The sequence below is a fragment of the Miniopterus schreibersii genome (genome assembly GCF_964146895.1).
Source record: "Miniopterus schreibersii genome assembly, chromosome: 9".
NCBI lineage: Eukaryota > Metazoa > Chordata > Mammalia > Chiroptera > Miniopteridae > Miniopterus > Miniopterus schreibersii.
This window is the reverse complement of record NC_138118.1, coordinates 57,947,388-57,961,998: the sequence shown is the minus strand read 5'-3', so window position 1 is coordinate 57,961,998 and position 14,611 is coordinate 57,947,388. Positions and strand designations below refer to the sequence as shown.

At 40.2% G+C, this 14,611-nt stretch overlaps 1 protein-coding gene across 3 annotated transcripts in view; it reads right to left on the bottom strand.

Annotated features, from left to right (window-relative positions):
- Nucleotides 1–390: 390 nt before the first annotated feature.
- Nucleotides 391–14,611, bottom strand: part of CDK14 (cyclin dependent kinase 14) — a 496,475-nt gene continuing 482,254 nt past the window's right edge. For all 3 annotated transcript variants that reach the window (XM_081147672.1, XM_081147670.1, XM_081147671.1), the window contains one exon: nt 391–3,826. In XM_081147672.1, the coding sequence (XP_081003798.1) occupies nt 3,699–3,826 (128 nt within the window). In that variant the 3' untranslated portion in view covers nt 391–3,698. The remainder of the gene's footprint in view (nt 3,827–14,611) is intronic.

Genomic DNA, 14,611 nt, shown 5'->3' with positions numbered 1-14,611 from the left:
GAACAAAACAAAACAAAACAAAAAGAAAGGAAAAAGAGGTAATAAAAGATAAATAGGGTTGTCATTAAACAAAACCAGATTGGCTCCAGATGCACAGAACACGTGGCGAACGTCAGTAAGGCGCCGGGGGGCTGTGAGGACCCTCGAGCTCACAAGGTTTGTTTTGCATAGTCTCTTCCCCTTCACCTAAATTTGGCCCCACTAATCAAGGAAAGAAAGGGTTTAAAAGACTCCTGGAACATTCCAGCTCACTCACTTCTTCCTACATCCTAGAGAACTGTGTATTTTGTCTCTATTTCCTTTTTAGAGAATGGTTGTGCCTAAGAGTTTTCAAGACGGTGTTTCTTTGACAGTGTTTTGGGTACCCACCAAGAAGATGTACCAAGAAAATGTACAGAGATTCTTTTATTCCATATCATGTTACAAGAAAACAACAGAGACAGCTGACAAACCATTACATCTTTCATAATACAGACAAATTACAATTGGTAACAAATATGCAACATGTATTATTCCATTCTCCTTACTATGTGTTATTTTGAAGTATAATAGTTTTCTGAATGATGCTAGCACATTTCTTAGGTACCGACCCCCTGTTCGAAAGTACGCATCTCAGTGTATCTTACAGAAAAAAAAAAAAGATAAAATAAAAATTAAAAAAAATCCACTCCCAACTAGAGAATGTAGATTTTATATGTGCCTCTAAAATATGCTGCTGTGGGAAGGGAATGAGAATAGGAGATTGCTGATTTTATTTGAGATTTTTTTGTTTTGTTTTTGCTTTTTTTTGTCTTGTTTTGTTTTTGGTGTATGAGGATTGCAAGGCAGTAACATATGTGGTTTCCTCTGCCTACAAGCCAGTAAGGGAGATGGAAGTTATGCACAATTATGCAGCATATTCCTATGTATGGGGGCAGGCAATAATCTACCCCAGTATGTACAGCCTAAACTTCCTCTTATATAACAAAGATTACAAAACCAGGAATATTCACAGATGAGTATCTTATACAGATGCATGACCTAGGGTAGTGACTACACTGGCTGTCATGTACACACGGAGGAAAGGATACCCAGAGGCCTCGCTTTCTCTGCAAGCCTGGAGGCGCCCCTGGAAACTTCTCTCATCACTCTTGCGAGGTAGAAATAGCTTCTCACCCTTGTATCAGAGGGCGGACAGCCACCCTTGCTTTGTGCCCCCCGTTTTTCTCTGGGCACTGCAAACATTTTTTTTCATGTCCTACGTATCTTGTATTTGTAAGTCAACCACACTGGTCCTTTAAGAACATGGACATGAAGTCCCACGTTTCCCCTCGGAATACTGTGTGTGCGGGGACGCTGCCTTGATACGTCCCCATGCTCATGTGTTCTCACTAGTCCAGCTGTTTGAATTCAAGCTACTCCTTCCTGTAAAAATAATCTCTCAAAACATTCCAGTGCTTTCTCAGTGGAATAATAAATCTGCTCGTGAGCACATTCTGTGATGATTTTTCATGGCTGCCCTCAGCTAGAGACGGTGGGGGGAAAAGGGGAGGCAGGACACGATCGCAAATGGGAGAGGAAAGGAGGGAGAGAGAAACCAAACTTTGGATGTTCTGTACTGATGGCAAGGATGGGGAACCAGAAGTTCCTAAACAAGATCTTCTGAGAGGTATGTCTCTGTAATAAAACTGATTTACCCCCTCTGAGTGCTAGTATGTTTCATTTCCCAAGAGAAGCTGCCTAGGGCAGTGGAGATATATTTCTAAATGACTCTAACATTTCCTGATGGAAGTCTTTTAACACTAAATATTTTCAAAATTTCAAGTTAGAAAGCTTATTAAATAGCCAGACAATCATCAGGTGCTCTTGGTTGAAACTTAGTAAAATACAAAAGTTACACCTCTCCCCCAAATGACTCATTCAAGACAAACCACAGGCAAGGCTGTTTTCAGTTGCATGTAAGGTTTTCTTCTCCATATTTACTGTAAGAAATCCTAATTTAAATGCACGTTAAATCAAAATACCTCTAAAGACTACCAATGAGTTGGAATGTATGAAAGAAGAATGGAAAGATTTCTAGGCGGCAAATAGTAAATACTCTAGCCTTGGGTAACTTTTGCTCTCTTTAATATCAATCAGTAAATAATTCCTTGCTTAACACTTAGAGGCTTACAATGAATGCTACTTCTGGATAGGATGGACTGTGACCTTGAATATATTATATACTCACATCCCACTGCAGGGAAGGTACCATTTTAATGTTTAGGAATTCTGGGTCCAATTCCCTAGGTATACTGGGTTTAACTGTAGAAAATCTCTTCCCCTTACCCGACTCTCAGAGAAAGTCTTTATCAAACTGGCTCATAATTCCTAGACTTGATCTCTCAAAGTGCAATGCATTTCAAGCTCTTGGTCTCTCCTTCTTTCTAATAGGAAAATGTAAAACAATGTACACGAAGTATTTCCATAGGAATTTGTGTCCTGAAGAACTAGGTTTCATGCTTTAGATGAATTTAACCACTCCCTTAGCCTCGGTATACTCTGGGATTCTGCAGGGAGGCCTCTCCCCCTGGGAGACAGCCCACGTCAGACAGCTCTCCCTCCAGATCAAAGCTCAACAGATGCCCAACCCACTTCTCTCTCCATGTCACATACTCGCCTCCACCCTCCAAGGTCTCTCAACTCCTTCAAGAAGGGAAGCCAGGCCTTTCTATTTCCCTTTCCCATTCTTTAAAGCAAGACTCCCGTATTGCTTCTAAAACCTGCATTCAAACAGTTTTTCCAGGAGACAGTTTAAGGTCAGGGTACCCAATGATGGCTTCAAGTCAGCTTGGAATGTTTAAAAAAATGTAATTTAAAGTTGCTCTGATGTAAATGAGCCGATTTTTAACTTTGGATCACTTTGTAGTTTGCTTCTTAAATGTTAACGAGCAACGATGGCCTTCAGAGCTCATCCAGCCAGTCCCATTCTGTGGGCCCAAGTTTTAAACATTCTGTTCCTCACTCTCTTCTCCACTAAGAAAACACAAAGTGTCAAAGAGTGGATGGAAAAAATAAGATGTTGACAAGACCCAGAAAACATGTAAAAAGTCACCTCAGTCTCCAGAGGTTGAAAAGGAAGCAATTTATCCCTGTCTCTGTTTTTAATGCTTGATACGTGATTCTCCATTTCCAACCAGCTTGGAAAACAGTCATGCTATGTGGCTTGAAAATGCTAAGCAGGTTCTGATATCCTAGATAAATGTGCGGTATTTCCAAGAAAAAAAAAAATCACACTTGCAAATGTCCTCAAAAGGTAGGCGACAAGTGGAGCCCCACGGCCAGGAACCGAGTTGTCAAGTCAGTCAGGGAACATGAGTTTGCTTCAGCTAAACATTTCCTTCCTAGTGGTTGCAAACTGTGCACTGGTCTCCAGGAAAGCACACATCGTTTCATGCCACTGTGTGGCTTTCAAGTACAGACATTACTGAAGAAGTGTGAACACCAAATGTGTTGTCTTAATGTATTTAAGACATGGTTGGTAAAAGCATAAAAACCTTTACAGAGACGCTGCGCTGCCGAGGGAAATCAAACAAAATCAAACACAAAAGACTGAAAAGAATACATGCCATGTATCAGTAAGCGAAGCTTAATCTTCACATAGTTCTTGGAAATCACAAGGTATCCAAATGCGTGCAAGGTTTTGAATAAATTGTAGAGAAAACAGGGTCTTGCCAGCTTCAATTTTCTTGTAAGTGAAATCCACCACAGGGAGCGAAAGGAAACTGATCCATGATTCCCTTCCTATTATTGGCCACTTCATTAATGTGTTTTGTTTTTTTCTTCCCAGAATGATGACAACTTAATCCTGGAAAGAGGAAAAGAGAAAATTGTTATATGGTAAAAAAAAAACACCACCAAAAAAACCTTACATCATTCATTTTTCCTAAATTACATGAGACACCAAAATTGGTCAGGCCAAAGTGAGCCTATCTGTTTCCTCCACAACCACGCCAAGCACATGTATCTGAGCAAAGTTGTCTCTTTTACCCCCAAAGTTCTTATAATATGATAAATATTCTGACTGCTTTTACTTCCCTTCAAAGAATTTAACTCCGTGAATTCAAATGATCTAACCTTGCCCTGCCAGAGTGGCTCAGTTGGTTGAGCGTAATCCTGTGCACCGAATGGCTGCTGGTTCGATTCCCAGTCAGGGCACAGGCCTGGGTTGCAGGTCGGTCCCCAGGAGGGCCATGCATGGAAGGCAACCGATCCAAGTTTCTCTCTCCCCCCTCTCTCCCACTCTCTAAGCATGTATCAGGTGAGGATAAAAAAAAAAAAAAAAAAAGATCTAACCTCATCTTGGATTAATATGGAGAATTCATCAAATTTCCTTCCCCAAGTCATCAGTGGTAATATTGGTCTTAATTAAGTGCCTACAGCATCACATAGACCATGAAAAGGATAGGTCATTGTGTTCATTTTTATGAACAAGAAACAGAAAAATGGACCACATACATGCTTTTTAATTCCAGCTGTCTATAATTCCTCCATTCCCTATCATCAGACATAGTTTAAGTAGAATGAAAATTGGTCGACATGACCCGAATTGCCAGTCTCTTGCCAACTTCCAGCATATGACTATGCATTTCCAATGCTGCTGCTTAAACTCAGTAACTACTCCCATGTGAATGGTTTGAAAAGAGAGAAGGATTGTTTATCCTGCTCCTGTCCACATTACTTTTTGGTCTGTAAGTATTTTCACTGAGTCTCTAGGATGGAAAAAAAAAATGTCTTGCCAGGAAGGGTAAAAAAACCACTCCTAGGTTCAAGTCCCATTGCCCAGGGATTCGATCCATCAGTCCACTGACTCGAGTCAACACATCATCTCCGTATAGAAGTTTGAGGTCGTGAGGCCTGGTCAGGCCTGCTTGTCCCCTTTTGCAGTGCCACACTGTCGTCTTCCCCATGCAGAGAGGAAACCTTGGCCTTCTGTGAAGAATTCACAGTGCAGTTGCTCCCTGCTGTCCGTGTGGGCTGTAGTACCGAGGACTTCACCCCTGCATGGCCCTACCTTGGCCAAGAGAGCCAAAAGTTCTTTCAGTTGAGGGTGGCATCCTCTCCACCCTCTGCTCACTTCTTACTATAATGATTTTTTAGAAGGTTAGCCTTCTATCCCCCTTCCCCTTTTTGATTCAGCTGAAATTCATATAACAAAATTAACCATATTCAAACCTATACTTTAGTGGCATTTAGTACACTTAAAATGTTGTGCAACCATAACCTCCATCTTGTTCTAAAACATTTTGTCATCCCCCAAACAGACCCCATATCATTAAACAGTCACACCTTTTCTCACCTTGCCCCAGCTCCTGACACCATTAATCTACTTTCTGTTCTATGTATTTACCCATTCTGGATATTTCATATAAATGGAATCATACAATATGCAGCCTATTGTGTCTGGTTTCTTCCCCTTAACGTAATGTTTTTTAAATTCATCTATATTGTAGCATGTATCAGTACTTCATTCTTTTTATGGTGAATAATATTCCATTTTATGGATATACCACATTTTGTTTATCCATTCATGAGCTGGTGCATATTTGGGCTTTTTTAAAATTTGTGAATAGTGCTGCTATGAATATTCATGTACAAGTATTTGTTTAAATACCTGTTTTCAGTTTTGGGAACTTAGTAGTGAAATTGCTGGGTCATATGGCAATTCTGTATTTAACTTTATGAGAAACTGGCAAACTATTTTCCGCAGTGGCTACACCATTTTATATTCCCACTGGTAATATACAAATGCTCCAATTTCTCCACACCCTTGCCAACATTTGTTACTTTCTATTTTCTGTTTTTGTTTTTTTTCTTGATTATAGACATCCTAGTGGGTGTGAACTGGTATCTCACTATAGTTTTGATTTGCATTTCTTTAATTATTAGTGATGTTGAGCACCTTTTCATGTGCTTGTTGGCCATTTGTCTATCTTTGGAGAAATAGCTACTCAAATCCTTGGTGCATTTTTAACTGAGTTGTCTTTCTGTTGCTGAGTTATAGGAGTTCTTTATATATTTGTATCTTAATTTGCAAATATTTATTGCCTTTTCCTGGATTGCCTTTTACTATGTTGATAGTGTTCTTTGATGCACAAGCAATTTTAATTTATCCATTTTTTATTTTGTTGTTTTGGTGTCATGTCTAAAAATCCATTGCTAAATCTAAGGTTATAAAGATTTATCCCTATGTTTTCTTCTAAGAATTTCGTCCTTACATTTAGATCTTTAATCCATTTTGAGTTCATTTTGGTATATGGTGTAAGGTAGGGGGTAACATTTCATTCATAGGAGTTCTCTGTCCTAAGTGATTGTGCCAAATGTAAACAAAAGTCTTTACCTTAAGTTTCTGGGAGAAGTGTGGGGGTGGAGGGAGAGGCCTGGGAGTAGATGGATTCCACACACAGGCCCTTTGCTGCCACTAATAATTATTTGTTATCTCAAATAATTGCTGCTGTGGAACAATTCTCTATGTGGCTCACTTGGCCACTCCTTGCCCCTGCCAGGTTGTCCAGATATGCCTTTATCAAACCTCTTCTTTAAAAAGTCACTGCCTTAGCAGAAATAATTTCATGGAAACTACTTATACCTTGATCTTCCAGGAAAATGAAGAAAATCTAACTTTTGTTCTACTTGTTGCTCCTATTCTGATTGAGGCATATGACATCTTTTCTGAGGCCCATGGCATCAAGGTGAGAAAGAGCACTTGTTCCTGCAGCATTTCAACCACACCTGTCTATAGGCATCTTCAGCCAGTCCTTAGCCCCACTACCAACCTTGATATTTTAATTAAGCAGATGTCAAAAATGCCCTTTCTCTTCCATGTTGCTTAAACAGTAGCTGAGATTTAAACTCTTCCAGGATGCCTGTCCACTCTGGCCAAACAGCAGTGTGGGTTTGTCCTGACATCTGCTTGCCTAGGCATGGAGGTCCCACAGCCACATCCAAATAATATAGTCATTGTCTGGCTCTCCTCCGCTCCACCATTTTAATCAACAAAATGCAGACCTGGTCTCCAAGCTGACGTCCTGAACTAGTGACTTCATTTAGTCCCTCTTGAGGTGTGAGGATACCGCCTATGAGGGATCAAGCAAGGGGGCAGATGGCATCATTATGTTCTTGATGAAGCTTGGTTTTGTTGACCAGTGTGTCCTTAGAGCATAGCCCAGGCCCAGCTCAGGTACTCAGTACACAGTTGTTGAATGGACAGGAAGGGGAAAGGTAGATCTGAAAACTTGGGAGTGGATGTTCTCAGATGTAGAGTTCCTTCAGCGCACACTGACTAGGGCGAATGCTGTGCCTGGGCCCTTGCTGAAAGAGCACATTGCCGGGTACAGAGCAGGCCTTCCAAGATATACTGATGGCTGAGAAAGGTGAGTAGGATTAACACCTTCCTGTAGGCCAACCTTTTAAAAACCCAAGACATTCTATTTGAAAAGAATGCTTTGCTTTTCAGTGTATCTGATTTCATGTAACAATAAACCATATTGTCACCATAGTCCATGGCATGTTACTATTCTATTGGATTAATATATATATATATATTTTTTATAGCTATTAAGGGTGTTTGTCTTTGCCTTTGTTCTGATTCTTTAAGTGTACTCTCTATAAGAATCACATGTACCTAACCCAGGGCATAGAATTGGATAATAAAGGATAATATATAATAATAGTAATTGGATAATAAATGGTAAACAGTGATTATGGATAAGCCCGTTTATTTAGGTTTGGGGTCAGACATTTAATGAAAAAAACCCAATAATAAAAACATAAAAAAAGGGAGATGTCAATGAGAGCTAGACTCTTTTCCATCTCTGTGAGATGACTCTATAGCCCAAATTGTGCCAAGTACCCTGACTGACACTGTTCACCAGCAGCAAGCTATGTCCCTTCTCCCTCCTCGGGCAACATCAGTATCAGTTTCCGTTTTCAAGGTAGGTGAGTTTACTGCTAGAAAAATTCTTTAAAGTCTAAATGTCTAAATCATACATGTGATGGGTGGGGATGTAGGTGATAGGAGGAAGGGTACATGAATGATATTCATAGGAAGCAAAATATAATACCAACGTAAATCCTTCCCTTGCATTTAATAGATTGTTAAAACAGACTGCACACACAATACAAATGAACAGCGAATATAAATTATAAGCTCAACTATATGCACATCAATTCATAGGTTTATAAATCATTTGATTAATGGATGCCATTTTTATCTTGCTTTCTGCTTTTACAGTGTTCTTTCTCTAGAAATGAATGTTTTAAACAAGAAATTGGATTTTATTGATAAAATCCTTATTCAGAAATATCTACATAGAGCTTCTCAGCTATAAATATTAATTAATTGGATCGCTGGTACCCATAATGCAACTTTTTCCTGACCCATGTGCCCTATGAACTAGATATTTTTTGGATTCAATTTTCTTAAAACCAACTGTCAGCATCATGTGATGGAGGAGATGAAAAATGAAAATGAGCAGTCCCGCTGTGCAGGTGGGTGACCTGTGGGAGAGAGTCTGCCTGGTAGGATTTTTACAGGAACCATCAGACACAGACCAATTGATTAGATCATCTCATACCCGCCACCAACTAGGCTCAAGAGACTAATTAGAGAGAGTACTGCCTGCGCAGGCACCCCATTGACACCTAATTTGCTCAGCCAAAGCCTTTGGGGAAAATGTATTATCTCTGCAGCTGCACTTCATGCATTTCTGATTTGAGGCATAAGCGAGGAGTGCTTCATCACTCTTCGGACCAAACTGAATGTAGAGCCCTTAAGTGCTAAATGCAAGCAAACAGACCCAAATTAAAAATGGGCCAGGCTCTTGCTAATTCCCTCCGTGCTCCTCGTTAAATCTCCGTGTGTACACACACACATACACACCCCTACACACACATGGAGTTTACCTGTTGGTGGGATGGCACAGCCGAGGACCCCAACTCGGGGTGCTTCCGTGTGGTCAGATGGCCTCCCTTCCACTAGCCTATTTACCCCCTCTAAGGTATTGGGTTTGTTTTATTGTTTTTCTTAAATTATTAAAAAATTTTTATCCTGCTGCATTGCCCCTCCACAAAGTATTTCTTTTTCTACAGACAGACTCTGGCCCTTCCTTCCTCCCCCCACACCTTTAAGCCTTCACTGGAAAGATGTGATTATTTTGGTTCCAAATTAAAACAACTGTAGGTTTTCCTTTCATCGCCTACACTGTGAACAGGATATTCACCAGGATGAAGGGGAAACTGTAGGGTGATCCGCTCATTTCTATTTGAGACACTTCTTTGTAAAGATGCCTAACAGAGAGGGTACAATTACTAAAATCCGGTGGAAAGAAAGCTACCTCACGATAGCAAAGACAGGGTAGAATTATAAAATAACTGAATTCTCTTCCAGACAAACAATGTACGTTATTTGACCAAGTTTAGCTTTTATCTATAATAAAACTAATTCCAGCCTTCTTTTCTAATGTAGAATCCAAATCATTGGTATATCAGGAGGCATTTGAAGACAGATATGTAACTAATGACATGCTTTGAAAAAAGGAAATAAAAATTAAAAATCCAGATAGTATGAAAAAATTAGGGTATCTTTGTGCCAAATCCAGTGGCTATCGCGAACAAATTTCCATAATGCTGGAATAAAGAAAATAAACCTGGGACCTGCTATGGCAGTGTTCTAGAGCAGACTTACTGACTTCGTGCCTTTCCACTCACGTTAGATGCATTATTTTACCCATGTATTCTGGTAAATTACAATTCTGCTTTGTAATTTTCACATTTACTTTATTCTGATTAATTCAATGAAGATTTTGGGAGATAATTTTAACTGTCTACTTTTTAAAGCAGCATTCACAGCTGCCCTAAATTGGGTACCCAAGTAGTCAGAGGAATCCAGTGGCCATTGGAATGAATATTTTTCTGAAGGCATATGGAGAGTGACTGTAGGGGAGCTGTGTGAAAACATTTAGAAAACCTGGGCCTTAACTAATTCATAGAACCGTCCATAGAATTTATTCAGTTTTGGCGGAAAACAAAGTTTAGAAAGCTTCTCTTTCCCCAAGTACCATATCAGTAAGAGTTCACATGAAAAATAACCAGGAATAATAAAACCTTCCAGATTGTGCCACTTTGGGTTTGATTTCGCTTAAAATACTAAGAAAAACAACTGAACTAATCTCTTGTACCTAATTCATCTTCAAGCAGAGTTGGATACTGTAGAAAATTAAGTCCACAAATAAAGTTACTAAACCCTAAGCACCTAGGCAAGTCCAAATCTCTCTGAAGTAAAAATATCATGTCTATATACAAAAACACACATATCTGACCTATATTCATTTGTATATGTACAACACATTTACTCAAGTTTTATACTATCGACTTTATATGAATGTTGGGCTCAAAATAACAAGTTGTAAATTTCAAATTGATTTAAAAAAAATTGGGACAGCTTAATTTCTTCATTTTTTGAGTGAGTTTAATTACGTTATGATTTGGCTGAAATACAGGTTTTCCTTTAGAACATTTGAAACCAGTGTTTTCCAGTTACTCTGACACTGCATTGAAGCTCCTTGGCGGGGGTGGGGTGGGGGTGGGGGGTGGAAAGAAATGGGATGAAACAGAAGGATGTAGAAAATTAGTCAAATCTACTTCTGTAGCTTATTTCTGATTTATGATAATCATGCATCTTCCCCCCAGAAGAGAACACATCTTTGAGACCAGCTAGAGAATATTAATTAAAATGAATGCAGAGATAGACGGGCTTTTGTTTTAAGCTTAACAGAAGGCCCATCATTCAAAATCGCCCAAATCCTTTAAGTTGAAAGCTGTTTGGTAACATCCATATGGATGCACAATGCACTAATTGCAGCAACTTGGCACATTTTAAGCTTCGTGCCAAAGTGGTGATCTTAATTAAAATTTTTTAGGCAAAGCTATAAGTCTAACATTTCAAAACAAAGCACTTCTCACACAAGGAGACTGACTTAACATATCATTTCAATAATCATCATTATCAACGGACATTTATTGAAATCCCCATTAAAAACCAGGCATTATATGAGGTATAATTAGCTATGGTTGAAAAGAATGCTCTATTTTAATGGTGTGACTATTTATTAAATCAAATTTATGTAAATGTAAAACACTGGTCATATTTTAGACACATGTGGACTAAAGGATGGCAATGCTGGGAGTATGTCCTGTCTCAGAGAAGGCCGAAAAAGGTTCAGGGAAAGTACTGATCTAGGTCTCCTAAGAACTAAGACAGTTAATCTTTTTAAAAGATCACATATATAAAAACATACACACATACATAAATACTCTGTAAGGTTTGAAATAGCTCGTTGAAATAGTTTTAACGACAAAGTTAAGACTAGAAAAGCCTTCATCAAACATGGCTTATTCTTTTCAAGGGTTTCATATTTGAAGCTTTACTTGCTTAGCCTACCTTTATGATTGACTGGCGTCCAAGTGGGGATAAGTTAATTAAATAGGATTGTGACACTTTAACCTTCCTTAAATATTATAGTCCTACTAAACTGTATTTAAATAAACCAAATACAAAGTCATGTAACCCAGCAGCGTGTGCATTTTTTAAAACTTAAAGCACAACACAAATCTCATAAACACTTCTTAAGTATTCAGCAGTCAGAGAAACACAGGGTTCAGGTCTGACTTTAATTAAAAGATCTGAGAGGGGATGTGACTTCATTTTCAGGTGGATTTTTTCTCCCAAAATTAAAACTTGTCTAGCATTATTACCCAAAGTGTTGAGGCAGTTTTCATGCCAAGCGTTTTGAATTCAACATATATGACAACCTACAATTTGAATCTGTCTCATGAACCATTTTACTCAGCAGAAATCTGCAAAGCTGAAACATGCATTTCTGTATCATAAATTAGATGACCTATGACTGGTAAATAGAGAATGGTGTCAGCATAAACCAAAAGCTGTGTTGGTTCACGGGACAGATATTTTTTCCAATGTAAAAGTTCTGAGCCACCAACCTGCAGCAGCCATGCACAGGAGACAAGCACAGTGGCATGCAAGCTGAGAGGTGAATGGAACTGCACATGCTGCCCATTTACCCCACACGCTTCCTCTTGGCTTGGTTGGGCGACAAGCTCTGTCTTGGAATTAACTGTTTATTGTACATTTCTCCCAGATCTTGGCACATTTTGCCCTTTTACCCAAAGTTCACCATCCCCAACCCTTCCGTCCAGCTTCTTTTACCTGCAAATTGTGCTAATATTTTTATTAGTGTTTTTTAACTGCTATTGTGAATGCTATGTGCAGGAGACTGAATGTTTGTGTCCCTCCAAATTCATAGGTTGAAATCTATTCCCCAATGTGATTGTATTTCGAGGTGGAGTCTTTGGGAGGACATTACATCATGAGAGCAGAGACCACATGAATGGGATTAGTGCCTTTGTAAGAGACTCCAGCAAGAACGGGAATCAGGCCCTCACCAGACACTGAACCTGACTGTGCCTTGATCTTGGACTTCCCAGACTCCAGACTCTGGGAAATAAATGTCTGTTGTTTAAAGGCTGCCCAGTCTATAGTGTTCTGTTACAGCAGCCTGAACAGACCAAACTGAATACATTTTGGTCTCCCCCTTATTCTATTTTTTCCCATAAGCCATAAATTTTTACTGTGGTGTTTTGCTGAACACAGGTAGAAACACAAATATCACACTATAGCCGAAACATCTATCCTTGTGGGGCACGTTCTGGTACTGTCACATGGTGACACACCGTGGACACCACCATACACCCCACAGCACATCATTTCCACCAGGGAATGTCTGCTGTCGGCAGGAAGGGTCCAACAAGGCCACGCCGAGGGCTGCTGACACCAGGGAGCCAGCTGAGCTCCCCCCCAGCTCTTTCCCGTGTAGCTGCATTACAATATGAACAACTCTCAACAAAGGAAAAATCACTGAGCACTGACTCATGGAAGCTAAGACTTTAGCTGAGTGTCAAGTTATCCAATATGTACTCTCCGCAAAATTATAATTGGTTATTTTAAAGTATTTTGATACTGGTTATCCTACTATAAAAAGTTGCTCTAGTTCTATAATACTCCAGATGAGTTTTAATAGATATAATCTGGGAACATGTGTATCATTAGGAGAAACAAACACCAGCACTGTGTGCTTAGGTGGCATTTTCTCCTATCCAAAGTACATTTCCATCTATTCTCTCATTCAATGAAAGTGCCTGCAAAATAGGACCATGACCTTCAAAAGAGAAGTGGTATTATAAACTACTTTTTAAAAAGCTCTAATCCTTTCCGTCACTGGTGCAGTGTCTTCTGGCAGCAGCAAGAGGAATGCTTCCCGTTCACTACCCACAGCGCTCGCTGGGGGAGCCACAACCTTTACAGGAACCAGGGCGACGGTCGATCCTGGTTTTTAGGATGGAGGGGATTTCCAGGATGTGGAACTTTCAGTTTTTGGAACTGAGGCAAACCGGAATGAGTTGGTCACCCTAACAGAAACAACAGAATTGATATGTTGTAATTTCCAAGTTTATGATAAAAACCGAGCCAGCGAGCTTGGCACTTGACTACATGAACTGAAACACACTGACATTCCGGTGCCGGAACGTGCGTCACCAAAGTATTACAAATGCTAAACGCCGAGAAAGGCAGAGGGTTTGCTGACGAGGAGGTGGGAACCGGGCCTGCTGCCTTCTCGCCCCTCAGCCCTTCCCGGGGAATTTTCACTTATCTCCTTGACTCTGTTTTAGATGTTCCTCTGTATGTTTTCCACTGAAGCCATGGAGGATCCCATTCTGCTCTAATGAGGCTGCTGAATTCAAGACCATCAACTAGTTCATGCAATTCTCAGTTATACTGTGAACAAATCCGTTTATTTAGATTCACACCTGTGGCATGGAGGAGACGGCTACGGCCACCGCTCTCAAATGACAAGTGTAAGTATTGCCTGGATCTCTGCGGAAATCACTGCAGAGAGCCAAACCATCGACTGGCCTGCTTATTTCAATCCAGAAAACATTTACTGAGCATCTATTTCTCAGCAAAGCACAGCAGCTAGGGTGAATGGTGAGAATAATACAAGGGCTATGAAAGCATAACCCCAGTGGCGGTCTGGAGCTGGCCTGAACTGGCTCACAAGTGCCGAAGGTGAACATTTTCAGGAATTTTGCAAGCCAGTTGTTAAACACAGCCACCCTTGAAATTGGCCATGGCAGGAGGGGTTACACCACCAGCTACAAGACAGGCATGACCAATTAGGGCTTTTCTGCTTTCTTTCTAGAGAGCCGGCTGTTAAATATTTACCAACACCCGCTGCTGTCCTTAGGAACCCCAAGAGTTTGGAAGGGGGTGCCGGCCAACACAACCTGTAAGTCAAAATGGAAAATGGAAGTGTTGTCCTAGAGGTACCAATGCGGCGAGGAAGAACTGGACTTTGAAAGATAAATAATAGTTGAATGTGCAGAAAGGGAGGAAAGAGGCCAATGGGGCGGGTACATAACTGGATGTTAGAAAACAGATGCAGGGGAAAGTGCGTAGGTGAGGGTGGGGGGGCAGAGCACCCTCCATGCCCTGACTGATGGCTTGGGCTCTGTCTGT